Source organism: Nannobrachium achirus (assembly GCF_963921795.1).
Source record: "Nannobrachium achirus genome assembly, chromosome: 18".
In the NCBI taxonomy this organism is placed as follows: domain Eukaryota; kingdom Metazoa; phylum Chordata; class Actinopteri; order Myctophiformes; family Myctophidae; genus Nannobrachium; species Nannobrachium achirus.
The window spans coordinates 21,984,865-22,007,730 of NC_137825.1; the positions used below are offsets into that span (position 1 = coordinate 21,984,865).

At 42.9% G+C, this 22,866-nt stretch overlaps 1 protein-coding gene across 1 annotated transcript in view; it reads right to left on the reverse strand.

The window, feature by feature from the left end:
- Positions 1–22,866, reverse strand: part of LOC308302967 (testican-2) — a gene marked incomplete at both ends in the record, with an annotated part of 75,478 nt that overhangs the window by 30,286 nt on the left and 22,326 nt on the right. Inside the window, one exon of the mRNA XM_080747286.1 lies at positions 12,910–12,955. Within this exon, the coding sequence (XP_080603412.1) occupies positions 12,910–12,955 (46 nt within the window). The remainder of the gene's footprint in view (positions 1–12,909; positions 12,956–22,866) is intronic.

The window sequence follows — 22,866 nt, forward strand, 5'->3', positions numbered from 1 at the left end:
TGAGAGAGAGATGAAGCAGGGACCCCCACAACCTTTTCGTGGATTCCATATAGTTTCATCGTTTGACAGCACAATCATCATTGTATTTTGGATTCATGTCAATTTGTGTTTTCAGATATTTAACCACTTGAACCGTCAATACTTAATAAAGTTGACCTTGCTATCACTCTGTACTTGGTCTGCTCTTTTTCCCCCCTCTACAAAACCTCTTTGCCAAAATAGCTGATCTACAAGATCAGTAGATCTGCTATTTTTGGCTTAAGTTCTCAGAATATGGACGCTAGGGTTCAAGTGGTTAATGTAAAACAAGTGAAATGGTGTGCGTGTGCCAAACAATCAGAGGATCATTGAAGGACCCCCTGTTGAAGACCCTTGCTCAAAGGGATAAGGGGGTCCTAGCAAATAAAACATTTGAGAACCACTAGTGATGGTCATTGGACTCCTATATAGAGTCATAGTAGGCTAAATCAGTGTCATACATGTTCTGAAGAAAACCAGAAGACTTCATTTGTAGTTGTGTCTTCAAAATCAAAATAAGAACATTATAATGGTGTGCAAATCAAAAATTTACCAGGGACATGACCAAGTCTTTGCCACGGACACAAGATTTGTCCTTGTACGGACATATTGACTAAGTCCTCAGAGTCAAACCCCAGCAGCACTCAGGTGAAAGTGTAGATATTCCTGGTTATAAACATTACTCAACAACGACAAGTGAAATTTGTCCTGCCAAGTGTGTACTTGAGGTAACGGAGTACTTGAATACTTCAAAAGTACATTTTCTATTTAATGTTGATGAATTGCTTAATTCAACTTTTTGAATTTTTCAAAAAGATTTAAGTGCAAATATGATTTATTTTTAAATAATAATCTTAAGTAAAGTAAATGTACTTTGTCACTTAAACCCACACATCTCCCCACTAAGCACTCATCAGAGGACAAAGGCCATCTGATCTGCAGAAAAGTACAGTAATTCCATCTCCCCCGGGTATGTTTTTTACAAATGTAACCAAATCAACCATTCCGGTTCGATCACATTCATTTTATACACTCTCTGACTTTCAAATGGATTCAGACTCTAGTACCTTATATTCAACAAACAGAAGTGGAGAGTCTGTACTACCAAGTGAAGTGATGTATTATGCGTACTCTATGTTTGGTGTTTAAAATGACCTCCTCGACTTAAAAGCAATCATTTACAAACAAAGCACTTAAAAAGTGTTATCTTTCTCCCTGTTTTATTTTTTTCTACCTCTTTTTTTTTTTACATGAAATGTTTTATATAATATAATAAATAATCCGCCAGTGCTCACAAAATGAGTCTCATTGATTTTGCAGTCAGCACTGCAGAAAACATGCAGGCTTTACCATCATTAGCGAGGCAGCCTCCCTCATCAATATACTGTAGCACCGCATGCAGTTGCCAGATTTTGCTATACAGAAACAAGCGGCCATGGGTCTATACCTAAACAAAGCCAAAAAGAAGCGACCAGCCGCGATCTGTTACGGGGGTACCTGGCACAAAAATTGGGTGGTCCTTCACAAGAAAATGTTTGAGGACCACTATTTAAACAACATTTAAGAAAGCAAGCGCAAATAAAGCAACAACACTTTAGAAAAACAAACCCCTCCCAGAAAAACCCTGCAATACTCAAGGCCGCAACTGCCAATATTTACGAGTGACTTTTCATAAAAAAGTTGCTCCTAATAGGCAGCAGACATGAGGCAGCGGTGGCTGCATGCCGTCTCCAGCGGCTGGCTGTCTCTCTGATTGCCGGAGAAGCCTGACAGGATTGATTGAGTGTCCCCTTCTCTCAGCTTGTCACATCTCACTTCCCTCCATGTCACCCTATCCAGCCGTCCCCTCGCTCCCCTCCCAGCCATCATGCCATCGCTCTCTCGTCTCGTCTCTTTAACCACTGAAACCCCAGCATCCGTATTGTGGGGGAAGCAAGGCTTCTGCCGAAAAATAGCAGATCGACGAGCTTTTGCCGAGCAGAAGGTTGTCAGGAAGCTCAGGTTTTACAGACTTGAGGACAGATGAAGTTGCGTTAATTTGTCATCGGTCGTGTGGTGCCATTTTGTGATGTGGATTTCAGAGTGTTGACCGCAACCACTTAAACCCCAGCGTCAATATTGTGGGGGAAGAGGCTTTCGCAGGAAAATAGCAGATCGACGCGTTGAGGTCTGCTATTCTGCTAAATTTGCAGTTTTCCGGCGAAAGCATTCCCCCACAATAACAGAAAACAGAAAATACACTAGTATAGAGCCCTGAGGGACTCCTCTCAACCATAATGAGGGTTAAGTGGTTAAGCCTAATTTCTGCTTCGTCCTGAGGCGGTGTCGCTCAGCGACCATAACCGATTTCCAAGCGGAAAAGAGACTTGGCGGGTCGTCGCATAAATTGTCCTGTTCTATTTTTACTCTTCTCCCTCTCTGTCTCTCTCTCTCTCTCTCTCTCTCTCTATCTCCCAGTTCCTCTCACTCTTTCTTTCCTTCTCTCCTCCTTTTAGAGCAGTTGCTCTCAAAGTGGGGGCCCTTGAGGGGTTACCAGCGGGTCCCCAGCAGAATTAGTATATATAGCATAAAAATCTGTATAACCACTTCACCGACCAAATACAAATACTATTTTCATTCTTCCCTCTCCACATGCCCCATCTCCCCGTTCTTCTGGCCTCTCCTACCCTCTTCTCTCCTTCTCTCCTTTAAAGCCTCACTGGTTCCATTAGCACTGATAGACTGTATAGCAGAAAAAGAGCAGATCAAGTACCGAGTGAAAGGTCAAGTCTATGAAATCTATGAAAACGTTTAATCTCCGACACAATTTTATACAATATATAGTGTGGGGGGTGGGGTCCCTGCTTCATCTCTCTCTCTCCATTAAGGGGTCCTTCCTTGGCCTGAAAAACCTTGAAGACCCCTGCTGTAGTGGAAACAGACACCTTCCTCCTTAGCGCAGTGGTCACTCACTGCCGGGCCAGAGTGTGTGTGTGTGCGTGTGCACGTGTATTTGTGTATGTGTGCGTGCGTGTGTCAGATGTCCATCCCAATCCATTTCCTCCCCTCGCTGCAAGCGGCCTTGGAGAAACACACAGGGCTCAGATGAATGTGAGAGGCAATGACAAGCTGTGGTCGGCCAGAGAATTCTAAGCTGTGTGAAAGCCTGAGTCAGCATGGCACAGAAGCTTAGTCTATATGCCGCTGTTTCCTAAACACTGGGTCGGGCAATTGTATGGGTAGTGTATATGTCACGGTTAGATAGAGAAACAGTCAGATCGAGAAACGGAGCACTCGTCGTGCGGCGCGGGGCGGAACAAGCGGTCGCTTTGAGCCACAACAACGTAGCGTCGGCAGGAATGATAGCGCCTCACCCCACGGAGGTTAGGGTTAGGGTTAGGGTTAGGGTTAGGCATAGTTTTACTGAGGTTAAGGTTAGGGTTAGGGTTAGAGTAAGGCATAGTAAGCTAATGGCTAAACACTGCCGAGCTAGGCTAGTAAATAAAGAAAGAGAGTCGCAAACGAGTGACGTCAGCGCCTACACTAGTGAATGGCTGTTGTCGCCATCTGGTGGTGATTGGTGTGTGGTGAACGACAAAACAAGCGCTCTTACCACGATCTGACTGAGTTACCCAAACTGACTGTAACATATACATATTAAAGTCATGTCATCAACATGGATCTGTCCCATTTCCCATATACCGTACAATTTCCTTTTGTGTATGCGACTTGACGGTCGCTTATCTCCCGATTAGGGAGTCTTACTGGTTATTATTATTCATTAATATTTTCAAACATAAAATAAAAAAAATATCGTTTTCAAAAGAACTTGTGAAATGTTCAAGAAAATTCCATACATTTTTGAGCGGTGAAAAGGCTGAGAACCACTGGGATTGCATAGCCCACACCAAGGGCAACCAGGCCTATCTGACATACACAGTAATATAATATATGACCAAACGTCAGCTGACACCCTTTCTAATTACAGTTACTAATTAGTGTCCAAGTGCTTTAACGAGGTCAGACACTGATTGTGGGCGATTAGACCTGGCTCACATTTGGCGTTGTTCATTCCAAAGATGTTTGATAGGGTTAAAGGAGTAGTTCACCCCAATTTCTCAAGTAATCAAGTACACACGCCATGAAGCCTTGAACCCTTGAACCCTTAAAGCCTAGATGTCTTTGTGTAATTGATAGAAAATTATTTTTTGGGGTGAACTACTCCTCAGGGCTTTGTACAGGCCAGTATAGTTCTGTGTAGGGAGTCCATATACCACAGAAAGCTTATGGACAGAGTCACACCATTGGTTCCTATACAGACCGTAAATTAAGCCTATTTCACAGCGGAAAATCTGCCATGTTTCTATATCGGGTTACAGGAAACTGACTTCTGCACGGCCAGCGCACAATTGGAAGCACACAGTTGCCTAGATGTCGTTGTAGCTGGTCAATTGATGTCACTTATTGGATTAAGACAAATTGAACTGTGATTTTATTTTTGCTTTGTAGAAAAGCTTCAAAAATTACAACAATGACAATGTAGAATAAATGCAGTTGCGTGTGTTTTCATCCCGTTATCCTTCACAATTAGCATCATTCAGAGGATTTTAAAGGTGTAATTATACGAACGAAAGGTCTGCAATGATTTAAATTGTACCCACCAATTAAATGTAATTGTATGAATCACACTTCAGATATGACAGTAATTACAGCACATAGTTGAAGGGAAAATTCATTTAAAACTGTCAACTGATGCCGTCTTTTTGTTCGGGGGCTTTTAGAATTTCTGTCAGAGCGCGTCCTCCTGCAGCCTAATAGCGGGTCCTTAGTGGACTCGATTGTGCATCAAAGCTGAAATCCTTTACCTAAATGTGCACTGTGACAAATGAATGTTTTATGAAAGCCATCGGAGGGAGGACCCGTCATAGCGTGCTCGCTGCGCAACTCAGAGAACAGAGGGAAAGCTTCGCTCTGGCATGAGAAGACAGCGTTTTGTGATATGTTTTTGATTACAGCATAATAACAACATTCAGCCTGGGCGCTAGCTTCAGCTCATACCCTTTTGTTGGCTGTGATTACAACAGGATTTAAAACATATAATGCCTCTTTACTCCTCCTGGCCTGGCACTGGTTATAAAAGATGTAAACACAGACATAAACAAAGGCAAGGGGAGATGGCAGGGAGGCTCTCTTAAATAGCAGCTACTGTAGCTAGATCTTCCCACGTCTGGGTGTCGATTTCTGTCTGTCTGTCTGTACGGGATTTGGGTCTGAAGAATGAATATGAATATGAATATGAACAGGCGTGTCGCACCAAATTCTGGGCCCTGGGTACAAGGATTCACTGCGGACCCCCCATGAATGAGGGGTTTAACCCATTTAGACTGGGAACGCATTATTACGCATTATTTTGTGCTTTAACAATTGAAAAATAGCAGATCTACAAGCTCACAGTGCGGCACCGAGTGCGTGCCGCGCTGCGAGCTTGTAGATCTGCTATTAAAAAAGAATCATGACATATCTTTGAATATTTCAAATCATGTCAGTGATGCTCAAACCTTTTCACGTGAAGGACCCCCAAAATGATATGTATTTGGCCACGGATCCCCATCTCAAAACATTTAGCTCCAGGGACCCCCCCAGAAGCAAAATCTGAGTTACAAATATCCGCTTAAAAAATACATATATTCAATGATTTGCACACAAATGCTTTTAAAAAATAGCAGATCTACAAGCTCGCAGCGCGGTGAGCTTGTATATCTGCTATTTTTCAATAGCTAAAGTGTAAAATAATTAAGGCCCCTCCACCTTGGGCCCCTAGTAACTCAGTCCCCGCCCCCTTGTGACGCCCCTGATCAATATGAATATGTATAGGAAGGACTCTGGAGATATTTGGGTTCTAAGCTGTGCTGCTTACGAGCAGAGTTTGAAGAAGGCTTCCTGGAGTGCTCATGAATTCACCAGAGAGCCACTAATCAGCATCCAGAACTGTTATCAACATGCTGGGGATTTGTTTCTATGGGAACATAGAGCGCTGGAGATTAGTCTGGAGCTGTTAGGAGGACCAAGAACTTCCACACACTTCCTCTGAACACGGAGCCCTGAGCGTCAGTACATGAGCGATAGAACTCTTCTCCCACAAAGAAAAAGTACCAACAATTTTTGTCTCCGACAGGCCGAAAGGCATGGCCGAGATTCCATCCTGATTTGCCCACGATTGACCGAATTCACGTTACGCAACTTCCTGGTGCTGACGTCACGGTTGAAGGGGAAAAACCACAGACATAGAAAGGTAGACGCCTCTTCCGGCTGGGGGGTGCTGGTCCAAGACTCCTGGCAAGCCTCCCAATAACTCAATGCAAGCCTTCAGAATTCTGAGGCGGGGCTCTTGGGAATTCTGAAGGACGCTTCCTTGTGCGTCACAGAATGGGAAGCTCGGTAGTCCAATCAGATGCAGTCCTGGCAGGACTCCCTCTTTCCCATTGGAGGGGGCAGAGTGCCTTCCGCAGTTCCACAGTTATGCACTTCCGCCAGGGGTGTTTGACCAGTCGCGCTAATGAACTGCAGCAGTGGAGGAGGTATCTAGCTTTTTATATCTGTGGGAAAAACTACTAATATCCCATAGAGTTAACACAGAAATCGCAAATTTAATGCAATTTCCGAATAGTAATGTATCAAATACGGATAGCATGATCAAGAAAACAAGATAGTAAAAGGCACAAAGCGTTATAATTTACTTTACAGTTCGAAATAATGATTTGTTGGCTTTAAGTCCAGCAATTTCTATGTTATTTTACCCTCCAAAGCTGACGTCAGCACCAGGAAGTTGCTGAGAAATTCACTGAGTGCGCGTGCGTGGGCGGGCCGTGAATAGGGTCTATGGACTTCCAAAGTTTGCAGGATTGGTTTATTTTTAACAAAATGCATCAAATCATGCACGCATGAAATTGTGTACGCACACTCCCACTAGGCCGAGGAAGAAATGCCAATTAAACATTTTTAATCCACTGTTTTTACATTGGCTTGTTATAGCGCAATAAGGAGGTCGACTTTTGCTAAACAATTTTTTTGAAGAACATGGCTCAAGTCATGAATGCAGCATCCGATTGCCGTCAAAGGCCGAAGAAGACATGGCACCCTTTTCACATTGGCCTATTATAGCGCCACCAGGAGGCCACAATAACCTACCTGACCTGGCGGAGACCTGTGCTCGGAAAAGCACTGCTTCTATCTATTCATGTGTTTAGTATCGATATGCCAAACAAAGCTTGAATAATAAGAAAGTAGGCTTGTAACGTTCAAAATCTTAATTTAATGCCCTGTCGTGCAACGGTGGCGCAAGGCGAAAATAGCACATAGAACATTGTATACAAGTTTACAACATTTCGCGTCTGAGGCACATTTTGAGCTTGTAGATCGCCTATTATTTCCAACAAAGATACAACAGAGTATAAATTGGTCTCAAAGTGGGGTTTTATCTTGTGGCAAATCTTTGATGTGTACTGTACTAAGCTTTATTCTGAACATCCAATATAGTGACTACAATAGATAAAAAGCTGAATGATGACACAAAACAACATTAATGAGTTTTGTTCGGCAAAGATGTAATGTGGTGATATTATACGACGGCTTTGCTGACCATTCAACTACTTTGTATCTCAACTCTACTGATCCGCGTGGGAGGAAGATGTAATAATGAAAGTGTACAAAGGAAGAATGTGGTCACGTTCTTTTTTTATTATGCAGTAACGGCTTCAGATTTACCAGCTGTCAGCACTGTGCCGTGGCTTTCTTTTGAGCCGTGTGCGCAGCATCTCGCATCTCAGTGACATTTCACCGGGATTTTAATTATTGGGGTGGCAGGTGGATAACACCGTAATGTGAAATATAATATTACACATTCTGTTTTTTATTTAGATTAATTTCAGCATTTTCTGTGTTATTTCCGAGAGAGAGAAAGAGAGAGAGAGAGAGAGAGAGAGAGAGAGAGAGAGAGACACAGAGAGAGAGACAGACAGACAGACAGACAGACAGACAGACAGACAGACAGACAGACAGACAGACAGATAGTGGTGTAAAGTAACTTAGTACATTTACTTAAGTACTGTACTTAAGTACAGTTTAGAGGTATTTGTAATTTACTTGAGTATTTCCAAATTCCAGTACTTTTACTCCACTACATCTCGGATCCCAATATTGTACTTTTACTCCACTACATTTATTTCAAAACTTTAGTTACTAGTTACTTTGCAGATATAAATTATAATATTATAAAACATACATTAACCACTTTGGCCCTATTCTATACCTTGGCTATTTGAAAATAGCCGATCTACAAGCTCTTGTGAGCTTGTAGATCTGCCATTTTCTGTACTTTATTACATTTTGATGCCAATACTTTCGTTTTACTCAAGTACATTTTGAATTCTGGACTTTTACTTGTAACGGAGTACATCTAAAGTGCAGTATTGATACTTTCACTTAAGTACAAAATGTGAGTACATTTTCCACCTCTGCCGTAATGTGAAATATAATATTACACATTCTGTTTTTTATTTAGATTAATTTCCAGCATTTTCTGTGTTATTTCCGAGAGAGAGAGAGAGAGAGAGAGAGAAAGAGAGAGAGAGAGAGAGAGAGAGAGAGAGAGAGAGAGAGAGAGAGAGAGAGAGAGAGATTGAGAGAGACGGTACAGGTGAGGGAGAGAGAGAGGGGGGGGGGGGGGGGGGTGACATGCAGTATGGAGCACCGGGTCAGATTCGAACCCGGGCCAGCTGCAGGAAGGAGTATTGCCTTATGTCTTCAGAGTTACAGACCTGTAAGGGTGGTCCATTTGGAACCCCCCCAAGTTTTAGTCTAGTTTTAGTTGACTAAATCTACAGTTGATTTTCGACAAAAATGTATTTTGATATTACCCTTGGTTGCATGCTGAAAATAGATCTAACAAGCTAGATCTACAAGATTGTAGATCTGCTATTTTCAGAGGGCAACACTCGAGTTCTACTGGACCTCTTCTCCACTAGTCCCTCCCTAACATTTTGCTCTAGTTTTTATTTGTTGACGAAATTGTCAATACATTTAGTCTTAGTTTTTAGTCATCATAGCTTCATCATAGCACATGTTACCAACACGAATCTGTATGCTGGAATATTAAGGGTGAGCGATAAAATAGCAGCCAGGAGAATGAGACTTGCAGGACTGCCAAAGACACCAGGAGCTGCCAGCCAGCAAACTGGTGCTGCATGTGGGAACCAACACATGGGCACCGGTCACGAGGACGTCCCACACTAACATGTACTCAAGAAAGACGCAAAGCACTAACGAGCTGGCTGGATGTATGGAGAACCAGGATGACTGGAAGCGACGATGGAGGGCTCATCTGACGACGAACTAGAGATAGCTTAGTTTTTATTTAGTTTTCATCAGTGAAAAAAGGTAATCGGCTAATTTGTTTTTGTCATATTTTTAGTTGGCGAAATCAACACTGGACCCTACGCTTAAAGGGGCACTCCACCACTTTTCAACCTATGTTCATATAATTGGTCCTCACTCAAAAATATATATATATATTTTTTTTCTCAGAGGAGGGCTGTGGGCAGGTCAGAAACCCATCGTCTTATGACATCATCGATTGCCAATCCAGCTTATAGAAACTGCAGGCTTTCTATTCCTGAAAAGTTGCAATTTTAAAGTGGAAGCCATTGTTCTCGCGATAATAAAATCTAAATATTTTTTTCAAAAATATTGATTACATTTTTTTGGGGGGAAAATGATGATGTCACAAGACGATGGATTCTGAACTTCCCACAGCTCTCCTAGGAGACTTGGACTGAGTAGATTTTTTTTTTTTTGATATTTTATCATGAACATTAGTGAGGACCCATTATATGAAGACAGGTTGAAAAGTGGTGAACTACTCCTTTGAGAACCACTGAGATGACCAAGCATCTTTCAAATGACTGTTTCTAATTTGTGGCCTTTGTTCCAGTGAATGGAAATCTTAAACCCATTCTTTCAGTGTAAAAGCCCCTCTTTCTTTTATTTTTACCGAACACCAGAACTACAACACGTTGTTGCTTTCGTTCCAAAAGGACACTGTAATAGCTCAAACACACTGCTGGTTCTACCTGCACGCAGTGGCACTGACATCTCAATCAGCTCGCTTTAAAAGGCAACACAGAGCTCTCTCTCTCTCCCAAGCCTCCTGTCAGGTCTTATATAATATAGAGCTATGCTGCTAGTACACCTTGCAAGACTTTTTTTCCCTCCGTCAGCGTCGTGTTATCGAGCTTGCGATGAAGAGTGCCCTTATCAATCAGCTCTGCTGGAAATGAGCCCCCAAAGGGAGTTGGAATGAGGTGATGAAATCGATGATATTCAAATGAACCTCACCCGCACTAAAGTGAGGGTTTATTTTGTTCTTGTTTGATGTGGCCGGGGGTGGGGGGTGGCGTGGGCCTACATCAGCTATTCCCCCTGTTGTATAAGAACAGACGACTGGGATAATACGGCGAGCGAGAACCACTCTCATCTCGCTCCTTTGAGGCGAGTCTGGAACGTCTTTAAAGTGTGACTGTGTGTGTGTATGCGGCGGTACAGTACAGCGCACCTCCCACGCACGCCTCTGTGCAGAAAAGAAATACGCTCGGTAATCCTTGAGGGCCTGATAAATTGGACACCGCGTGTATGAAATAGTACTTTATAGCTTATACTTAAATGATTCACGCTTCACACATTACATCACGTCTTTTTCATCCACCTCACACGCAAAACAGACCAAAGGCGCCGAACAACACCTCGAAGTCCCTATACCCAGGTTGTCTGTCTGATTTAGATTTCCTCAAAGTGAGAAGATGGATGTGTTTTTTCCCCTCTCTCTCTCTGTCTCTCTCTCTCTCTCTCTTCTTTTTCCTCTCTCTTTCAGGACTTCCACAGAGGTATAAATGCAGCCTGGTGGGAGATCAGAGCTGTGCCCTCAACAGCAGAGGCAATTATAGCAGACTCTTCAACCTGGGACAACCCTCTAATGGAAGAGAGTGAAGGCTCCCGTCACGTCTCTCCTCCACAGACTCCACCACCACCTGCATCAGCCAGGAGAAGCTCTGAATCACGCCCTACACCAGGGAGGTACTGGAGGTGGGCGGCGCTCCACTAGTACAGTGGTTCTCAACCTTATCAGGCCACAACCCCCCCAAATAATCATATTTTAACTGGGGACACCAAGGGGATTAGATTTTGTATAACACGGTTCTATTGTGAAAATAGCCGATCTACATGCTCACAACGCCTCGCGTTGTGAGCATGTAGATCGGCTATTTTCACAATAGAACCGTGTTTGTTATGCGAAATGTAATGCCTCAACTCTTAGTGCTCGTCAGGGATGGGGGGTCCCCAGTTAAAATATGATTATTTGGGGGGTCGCGGCCTGAAAAGGTTGAGAACCACTGGGCTAGAGAGACAGCAGCGTGAGCAAAAGAGGGAAAAGCACTTAGTTTTGATTACGCTGGTTGTGTCCGAACAGAGGCAGCTTCAAGTCAACGTTGGAATCGGTCACTCTACTGAGGGGCCATTTAAATATTAAAAGTATTGACCTGAGAACAAGCGTCTTTGAAGTAAAAGTATCAATACTGCAATGAAGCAATAGTCCGGAATAACAATTTTACTTGAGTAAAGGTACAAAAGTATCAAAATGTACTTATAGAGTGCCAAAAAGTTTTAAAATTAATAAAACGTATAAACATCTTTTCGAAATTGTGCCGCATTGTGAGCTTGTAGATCGTCTATTTTCAAAACCTGCTGTAGTAACTAGTAACTAGTGGAGTAAAAGTATAATATTTGCCTCTGGGATGTAGTGGATAGAAGTAAAAGTACTGACAATTGGAAATACTCCTGTAAAGTCAAAAACACCTATAAAAAGTACGGTACTTGAATAAATGTAGTTACTTTACACCACTGTCGAGCAGGGGCACCACAAGGGGGAAGGGAAGTGCCTGGACTGAGTTACTAGGGCCCAAGGTGGAGAGGCCTTAATTATTTTATACTTTAGCTATTTTTGAAAAGTCGTGAAAATGTGTGGAAATCTTTGAATATGTATGTGTTTTTTAAGCGAACATTTGTAACTCAAATTTTGCTTCTGGGGGGTCCCTGGAACTAAATATTTTGAGATGGAGGTCCATGGCCAAACACATATAATTTTGGGGGTCCTTTGAGCACCACTGAAACATAGGTTTTTCAAAAAACCTTCAAAGACTTTTTTCACGATTTTTCAAAAATAGCAGATCTACAAGCTCGTGCTGTGAGCTTGTATATATGTGCTATTTTTCAATAGTTAAAGCACAAAATAACGCAGTGAATCCTTGTACCCAGGGCCACCTGACCTGATACATGCGTTATCATATCCTTGGGATGGGACTGTTATCAATACTGTCATGCCTTAGCCAAGGCTCAGGAGTCTGACTACCAGCTCCCAGGAGCTGGGAAGACCCAATATCATTCGAGACTACAGGGTTGGGAATTCTAGCCATGTGTTCTTACTGAGGACGCTACTGAGATGGAGGCGCCGCTCCGATATTTTTTTTTTAGCATTAGGTTTAGCCATAGTTTTACTGCGGTTTTACTGAATAACAGACCCATCCCAAGGGAGGATAACGCGAACATCGGCTGCCAGGGCCCAGAATTTGGTGCAACACCCCTGCTGTCGAGAGCATTCTTCTCAGTGCACTGCCTGTGCATACAATGCATGGAAGAGGCTGTGAATCGATCAGTGGAAAAAAGCTGAGGAACCTTTCACCGTGTTTGCACTACTGAAGCAACATGAAATTATCTTAAAGGTCCCTTAACGCCTCCTTCTATCACTTGAATGTCAAAGAAAATGTCAGAAATGTGGCTGCAGAATAAGTCTCTTCCACTTACTTTCGTCAGATCCTGCGTTCTCCTCCACGTTTTTAATGTAGTCGTCCTGGGGAGAAATTACATTTGCGTCAGTGGCCTTGATAATTACCAGATTGCTCAACAAAACAAAGATTCAGGATTATTACTGCTCCACTCAAATTGACTCAATATACACACACAGCGCTGCGCAATTGCAGCCATGCTCGAAAAGACGTCACGCTGAGCCTGATGAGATACAAACACGACCAACGCAACGATATGTAGAGGAAACATGCTAGATTAAAAGAATGTCAATACAACTGTGCCAGTTCAAAGACACATATTAACAATTTTGCTGCCATTTTAAACATAGCTCTAGTAAGCAGCTGCCAAATTGTCCTTACCTTTTAACGTGGGCACGCGCACGCATTGTGCACAATCTGTGTGCGACTCATCTAGTAGACTGTAGACTCGGTGACAAGCTTTCGAATAAAAAAAACCCCATTGAAATAGACATATCCGTTGCAACGCTGTGTCCCTGCTTATCCGCCAGTGTTTACATGAAAAAACATTGAAAAAAGCCAACTGTGCGCTATGGTAACAAGTGGACACGTTCAAGCACAAAACGCACGATATGTGCGGGGATCATAATCCAGGCGTGTAGAGACTGGATCAAAGTTTCCAAACGCAAAAATCCGATTGAAAAACGAGTGTTCCATCGCCGAGTAGCTTTCTCTTTTGTTACACTGTAAACCAACGGAGGCGGGACTATGGCCCAGGCTCAGACCGGATACGGAAAGCTAGATCCGGTCCAGACCGGAAATGACCGGATACAGTTAGGGGGGCGGGCCTAAAGAGCCAGAATCAGCGAAAATCTGCGATAATAATTTTAATCCTTTCATAATGATTAAAGCTAATTAAACTTCCGGGTTCGACGGGCATGGCACCGCGGTACAGCGGGAAATCTACGGTTTCTACGGGAATCGCCCAGAATGAGTTAATATCCTGGATAAAAGAAGCGTGATTAAAAAAATATCAAGATAATCTTTTCGTTCCAAAACAACAGTGAAATTCATTTTTAACATTCCAAGTGAAATGACTGGGGTAGAGATGAGATTTATGGCTCTAAGTGAGCCGGAAGAGCAGTTCAAAAGACTGACTCATTTGAGTAATTTAGTTACTTTAGTTATTTAGTTAATTTATAGATTTTGATTATAATTACAAATCACTTCAACCCTATAGACATTTTGGCCATATATACTGTACATTTCCGGCATTTGAAAATAGCCGATCTACAAGCTCACAATGCGTTGCAACGCGACGCATTGTAAGCTTGTAGATCTGCTATTTTTTAAATGATCGTTCTACATTTTATTCATTGGAAAACTTGTGAAACGGGACATTCTGCATTATGAGTAGGGCTTACTTTCTACTACTGGTTGCTACTTTAAGTACATTTTGATACCAATACGTTTGTACTTTTACTCAACGAACATTTTCAATTCCAGACTGACGTTATTACATTGCAGTATTAATACTTTAACTCAAGTACAGAATTTACTCCCCGCTCAACAGCTAAAAAGGAACGGCTCCCTATAGTGCGAACCGGATCCCATCGTTCATTTCAAAGAGCCGTTCAAAAGACTTGATTCGTTCGCAAACGTCCCATCTCCAGACTGGGGCGAGAAGATGACAGCTTGAGTATATCTCTTAAAAAAGTTTTTGTCCCATTTTGTCTCCCTTTACTGCTGCAGAGGGACTATTTGCAAACTGACTCAGTTTTTTTAGATCAGCGTCCCTGGTTAATATAATACAAATTCAGCAGGCTTTGCTGTATGCATTTTGACCCATTTCTTTCTGTGTTGGTGCAGAGCGGCCCACCAGCGCATCAGTCTTATCTTGCTGGGGTGAAGTGATAATGGTCATTATTATAGATGTCCATGTTGTAGATCTCTAGCTGAGACGTGAGCTGTATTTGATGGATGGGCAGATGACTAGGGATGGGACGATATGAAAATGACGTGCAACGATTATTGGTAAAAATTGCGATTAACAATATTATCCCGATAATCAATACAAATTACAAAGAAACACTTTTGTTTAACCACTTGAACCCCGGGCCCGGCATCCATATTCTGTGGGGTACGTTCGCAAAAAACTGCTGATCTACAAGTTCACACGATGCGCATGTAGATCTGCTATTTTCGGCGAATCAATTTGTTCGAGTGAAACAAGAGCCTTGTCACAGGTCACGTTTCATCAAGTATCTAGAGGGTTTAAGTGGTAATGAATGACAATGATGATTGACAATTCCACGATAAATGTAAATCTCGGAGTGTTTTAACGATAATAGCGATCATCGTCCCGTCGCTACAGATGGCCTCTGCAGCCTACGGCACATCAAGTAGAAGGCTTTCCCTCGCTTACAACAGTGGTTCTCAACCTGTGGGTCGGGACCCCCAGGGGGGTCCAAAATTATTTTGGTGGGTCCCCAGATGATTAACTTAATGTGCAACATTGTTTTCTCACTCAAACAGTAAACAAACCAAAATAAAGTTATGTGTATAGAGGGTATCTGCACATTTCTAAAGTGACAATTTAATACCTCTAAAATGACAAATGAAACATTGGCCAAATTGTCAAATATTAGAGGCAGAAATTGTGAAAATAGCCGATCTACAGTACATGCTCACAACACCTCGCATTTGCGAGGCGTTGTGAGCATGTAGATCTCCTATTTTCGATTGGGGCTGTTAAGTATGACATCATTTTGTAGGCAGAGGAGCATTTCTGCCCCCAGTTTCCGTGAATCTTTTTACTATTTACACATTTTTCTTCTCTTTGTTGTTGAAAGGAAAGTGTTAGAATTATACTTTAGTCGTTATTTTTGTCTCGGATCTGTTGAAAATAGCGAGGGACAGAAAATGCTCTGGGGGCAGATTCTCCTCTGCCTACAAAATGATGTCACGGCTTAAAAGCCCCTTATACAAAATGTAATGCCTCAAATCTTTGTGCTCGTCAGGGTGGGGGGTCCCCTGTTCAAATATTATTAATTTGGGGGTCACGGCCTGAAAAGATTGAGAACCACTGGCTTACAATTTAAAAAGTAAAAAAGAAAACAGCACACAATTTCAAAACAGTCACTGACCTCTACTTCCTGTGGCGATGATGGCATGAAGGGCAGGAGAGAGAGAGGGAGAGAGAGAGAGAGAGAGAGAGAGAGAGAGAGAAAGACGAGTCATTGTTAGAGAGAGACAAAAAACATTCTTCTACCACTTTTTGTGGTCACATGTTCAGATACTGGATTCTGATTGGCTTAAAACAGTGGTAAATCAGTCAACAACCTTGAGTTGGCTCATGGACCCCGCCCACTGAAACAATTAATGATTGTAACTAAATAACCTTGCAAGTTACCACTGTGTTTTCTTTCATTTATATGGTAGAAGTGGTAGAAAAGCAATTTACTATTCGAGGGTCGTGGGTTGTTGGCTGATTTACCACTATTTCAGGGTTGTTTTGCAGGGTTGAGGCTTTGCCTCGTGCCACAACCCTGAAACAGTGGTAAATCAGCCAACAACCCACTCCCTCTCATGGTAAATGGCTTACATAATAAAATGTTTTTCTCCATCTCCATCTTTCCATCCGATGCACAAAATAGTGGCATGGTTTATTACAGTATTCAACAGCAGTTAAACTGTCAGCTCTTAATGCACGCTGATTGCAAAACACAATCCCCTCCCTTGCAGCTCCTCCTAGGGGGACAACGCGAGACGTTCACGGAGGATTATGGGGGCCCATTAACTAAAGGATGATCAGCTGGCACTTCCGCGTGCTGGCGGATGTCCCAACCACGACGACAACGAGGAGGAGGACACAGTCTCCCCGCTGTGTTTACGAGCAAACGCCCAACAATGTCCTCCTCCTAATCCACCTCTAAATAGCCGTGCATAAGCCGTGAAGTACGACTGCAGCCTCGCAGAGCAGACACATCGGCAGTGTGTGTCCGTGTGTGTGTGAGAGAGAGAGAGAGTAGGGATGGGACGATATGACAATTTCATATCACGATTATTGTGACAAAAGAAATCACGATTTACGATATTATCACGTTAATCAAAATCAATTGTCCTGGGGTGGAACATTTGCCAAAAAATAGCAGATCTACAACGTTGTGACACGTTGTGAGCTTGTAGATCGGCTATTTGTTGGCAAAGACATTTGATAGAGAGTGAAAAAAGACTGTATCAAGTAACTACAGTATATTATAAGTACCTTTTAACAATAATAGAGAGTTTAAATTAAACCGGATATGCAGCTCGGAAAATAAAAGGTGAATTGATCCCAGTGCATGGCGGAGGACGATATCATGATAAATTAAATCTCCACAATATGATTATCGTGAGTGTTTTTTTATCACGATAAACGATAATATCACGTATCGTCCCATCCCTAAGAGAGAGAGAGAGTGTGTGTGTGTGTGTGTGTGTGTGTGTGTGTGTGTGTGTGTGTGTGTGTGTGTGTGTGTGTGTGTGTGTGGTGATGGGGGGGGGGGGGGGTCGTCAAAGTCAAAGGACAGATGTGATTTAAATGTCCTTAAAGTTCCGGCAGACATATAAGTGCATATCCACTAAGCACAACATCAACAACAAAGACAGATACGGGCGGCTCCTGTAAAATACAACCTTGAGTTAACAACAACAGGGGGAGGCGGGTGGTGGTTATAGGTGGGGGAGGTTTCTGACAGCTTTCCCTTCATTGCCTTTCACAGCTCTGGCTTTGGTCCAAGAGCATTTTACATCAATACCCAGTGCAGTTTAGACCCCCCCCACCCCCCACCCTTATGTGTTTGTTTTAGCATTCAAAGCCTCAAGTCTGTTTGGAAGAATTACACCACCCCCTGTGGTTAATTTCAGTAACTCAGCCCGGTAAATAAACCTAATTCTCTGTCGCTCTCTCGCACACGCAAAAGAAACACGAACCACACTTGCATACACACTATGCAAGCGCGCGCGCACACATGTGCACACACACACACACACACACACACACACACACACACACACACACACACACACACACACACACACACACACACACACACACACACACACACACACACACACACACACACACGCTTGCCTATCTGGTTAGCAGTGTGCTGTGGCAGTACAGTATGCTGAATACATCACTATCAGAGATATTGCAGGCCCGCACACAAGGACAGGCAAAAAGCCAGTGGAAGGCCATAAAAGATTGAGGCCCGATATTCATCACGTACAGCCACAGCAGGCAGGCTTTTAGATTTTTACCTACGAGACTGTTTCTTTCAGGTAAATATTTCTGCTTCACAGCGCGGATATTGCACTGGTCCTGCCGCTGTGAAAGGCAACAACAACCATTGCTGTTTGTTACCCCACAAATGGACCTCCACTAGCCTGTACCTCTGTGTGGTACGAAATACTGCATGTATAGGGCATTGCAGTGGCGGCCATTTTGCGGTGTCATACATCGAAAGCCCATCTTTTTTACCCATAGAGATTTCTGAAGATATTTATTTTATATTAACCCATTTAGGCCTAGAATTATTGAATGCTTTAACCAGTGAAAAATAGCATATCTTGTAGATCTGCTATTTTTGAAAAAGTCGTAAAAATGTGTGCAAATCTTTGAATATATGTATTTTCAAAGCGAACGTTTGTAACTCAAATTGTGCTTCTGGGTGGTCCCTGGAACTAAATATGTTGAATGGGCGTCCGTGGCCGGTGGCCAAATAAATATAATTTTTGGGGTCCTTCACATGAAAAGGTTTGAGAACCACTGACATAGTAGTGTCTCAAGAACAGACTAACTGAGCTCCAGTTAAGTGAAAAGGACCTTTTCTTTGACGATTGCTCGCCAGATTGCTGACATAGAAACATAGTTTTTTCAAAAAGTCATGGAAGGATTCAAAAGACACTTACAGAATCGGGTCAAAATTCAAATTTTCACAAAAAAAAAAAAAAAAAAAAGCTGATCTACAAGCTCGCAGCTCGCTGTGAGCTTGTATATCTGCTATTTTTCACGATTTTTCACGATTTTTCAAAAATAGCAGATCTACAAGCTCGCAGCGCGGTATATCTGCTATTTTTCACTGGTTAAAGCATTCAAGGCTCCTGGTGAATCATCATGACCACACAACAACATTTGATAATGTACCATATATAATGTGGGGGGGATTAATGGGCTTTCGATCTGTGGCACCACAAAATGCCTGCCATGGCTAAAGTAAAGTACAGTACAACTCTCTATAGCCTGGCTCTCACCAGAGAGGGGGGGGGGGGGGGGGGGGATTTCACCCCCCTCATAGCAAATTTAAACGGTGCAGAAAAGACCTTTAATGAAGATAAAGCACCTTGTTTCTTTCTCAGTGTCTGTGTGACATTTAAAAAAAAGGCTTTGGCAATTAAAAGGAATTATCATTTTAAAGGTGATGCGCTGAAATATTGTAGTGAAGAAATAATTACTACGACCTTTAAATCGTGCATTGAATACAACCATTATACAGGGAGTGGGATTTTGTTATTACAAAATGACAAAACGTATGAAAATAGGTGCAAATCTTTGAATATACATTCTTTCAAACAGATTTTTTGCTTCTGAGGGGGGATGGGGGTCCATGGCCAAATAAAATACATATCGTTTTGGATGGTCCTTGACGTGAAAGTCTGTGATCCACCGTCATAGAAACGTAATTTTTTAAGAAAACTGTTGGGCTTTTAGAAGACATTTAGTAGAATCAGGTCCTCTGTATTTATTTTCAATTACATTTTCAATTCAAAGGGCTCATTCAATGCCAACAACGAGAAATCTCTTACATTTTCCACACCGCCAAAGCACCCCTACACCTGACTACAAATCCCAGAATGCAACAGGAAATGACTGTTAAAATTCTCCGGCCTGTCCCTCTCCATGTAAATGGATTTAGAAAAGTGGACGTGTAGCTTACATTTACTTAAGTAATGTACTTTAAGTACAATTTAGAGCAAGGATCTTCAACAGGGGGTCCTCAGAGTTACTACAGGGGGTCCTCCAAATCTTCCAAATCCTTTTTTATTAACAACTTGAACCCTAGCGTCCGTATTCGGAGAACTTTAGCCAAAAATAGCAGATCTAAGCTCACAACGCCTCGCACTGCGAGGCGTTTTGAGCTTGTAGATCGGCTATTTTCGGCAACAAGCTTTGGGGTAGAGGGGAAAAAGAGCAGACTAAGTACAGAGTAAAATGTCAAGTTTATTAGGTAATGATGGCTCAAGTGGTTAAATATCTGAAAACACAAATTGACATGAATCCCAAATACACTGATGATCGTGCTGTCAAACGATGAAACTACATGGAATCTCTGAAAAGGTTGTGGGGGTGCCTGCTTCATCTCTCTCTCAAACGTTGAAGACCCCTGATTTAGAGTATATTTTGTACTTTACTTGAGCATTTCCCATTTTTTTTTATAATTTTACTTCTACTCCGCCACTGGCTGCGGTTTACAGCGCAGAAATGGCGGCGGACACTCTCTACAGGGGAGCGCTCAGGAAACCGGTTTATATGCCGGGGAGCCTCCGTCCGTCCAGAGTCCCTTATCTCCTCACAGCAGCAGTGTGACAGCAAGCAAGGACACCAGACTGGGGCTGCATTTAGCCCTTCAACAAGGTTGAAAAGCTAATGCCATCCCCACTGTATTCCATTCTAAAGCCCTTGTTGCCACAGTTCACTGGGAGGAGACATGCTAGTGAGCCACTGGGGAGGGAGAGCAGAGAGAGAGAGAGAGAGAGAGAGAGAGATGGGGGGTTAGAGAGAAGGGGAGAGTGAGAGAATCAAGAGAGAGAGTCAAAAGAGAGACGGAGAGCTGCAGTAGACGTAGTGTTGCGAGATTCCGCGAGAGAAATATTAAGCAACCAGGTCTACGAAAACAAGCCTAAAAGAAAGCGACTATTAGGCCACATGAGCACTTTAAACCTATATGCATGAAAATAGCCCATCTACAAGCTCACATCGTGTGCGACACGTTGTGAGCTTGTAGAACTGCTATTTTCAAGAGAGTCTCGGACATATCGCACACAACACAAATCTGGTACACGGGTTCCTGCACGAGATAGTTTCAGTCCAACAAATACATTCAGACAAATACGTACAATTTGGGGGGGACCTTGACATGAAAATGTCTTAAAAAACAAAGATCGCTGATAATAAACAGACATGGCAACCACTGACAGTAGAGAGTGAGTGAGTGAGCGAGTGCGTGAATGAGAGGGAGGGGGGCAGAGCGAGGGGGGTATGGTATTCACGGTGGGGGTGGGTGTCCCTTGAGTTATGTGATTCTCATCACGGACAACCACCTCTGCTGCCATTTGTCAACAAGGCAGTAACGCAGCCTCTGTGTAAAACAGAGCTGGGAGTGTAATGGAGCTTGACTATCCAGATGTGGGTGCTGTGGTCCCAGGCGGACAGCGGCTATTAGCCTGACACTGTTTGTGGCTGCAAGCCTGACTGACTGAATGGCTGGCTGGCTGGCTGGCTGGCTGGCTGGCTGATTGACTGACGGACGGACGGACGGACGGACGGATTGACTGACTGACTGGCAGGCTGGCTGACTGACTGACTGAATGAGACTTGACGGTCGCTTATCTCCCGATTAGGGAGTCTTACTGGTAGAGCTGCTATTTTTTTGCCTCGATTTGTGCTAGTGAAATAAGAGCGTACCAAATGAGCTCTTTACACGCTTTATCAAGAATAGAGGGTTTAAGACAGTGGTACTGGATTTGCAGCTAAACAAAGGCTAATTCATCCTATATATGACGATTTCACAATAAATGTACATCTCTACAATGCCATTATTGTGAGCATTTTTTAATCACAGTTCTCTTACTCTCTCTCTCTCTCTCCACCACTGGACACCCGACGCCTACAACCTCTCACTGGCGCTGAATATCAAAACGATTCACACAGCGCTCATTTCCATTCCAGCTGCTTCTGTCAAGCGTGCGGGGTGACGGGTCATAGAGCTCACTGCTCTGCATGTGGCAAAGGCATAAACCAAGAAACTTTACCAAAAAAACTTTCAAAATGTGTGTTCAGTCAGTGGTCTCGCAAGAAATAGCAGATCTACAGGCTCACGTGAGTTTTCAGATCAGGTCTCTTCACTGGAAGACAACATTGTCCAACGATAAAATAGGGCAAGCTATTCCCCCATTGCTGCCAAAGTAATAGTAAGTAAGATATGCAAGAGTCTACTCATATATAGGGATGGGACCAAAGAAATCTCAATTTACGATATTATCGCGATAATCATCCATAAATCCATTATACTGGGGCAGAACATTTGCCAAAAAATAGCAGATCTACAAGCTCGCAACGCGTCGCACAGGCTACGATTATCGTGAGTGTTTTGTTATCACAATAAACGATAATATCGCGTATCGTCCCATCCCTACTCATACAAGTATACTGAAATATGCTCAAATTGTCCACGGCACATATGTTTTTGTTTTAATGGCCAGCAGAACTATGAGTGCTGCTAAGTAGTGCCAGAGCATGACCTCTCTCTACTACATCTCGCCAGAGAAATTCATGCAGGGTAAACGAAATGTCACAGCAGAAATCTGCATCTCACCTTGCTGCAAAGATCCATCAAGTGCATACAGCCTAGTTGCACTGTCAGTGAGGCTCATCTACTCCTGCAGTGTGACAGGTTCCTAAAGGACACGTGCATGGCCAACCCACGTATAGAGATGGACCGATTGCAAAATTCTTGGCCGATACCGATCCATCGGTTTTATGAAGGTCTGACCTGCCAAAATCGATTTTTCCGATACCGAACTAGAAAATAGGGTTGCTCCAATACCCTTTTTTTCAGGCCAAGTAGGCCTACAAGACATACTTCAATTTGAGTACCAATAAGCTATAAGAACACTAATGCCAAATCAATCACAATAGTACAATATCCAAAATCACCGACAATATCCATTCTAA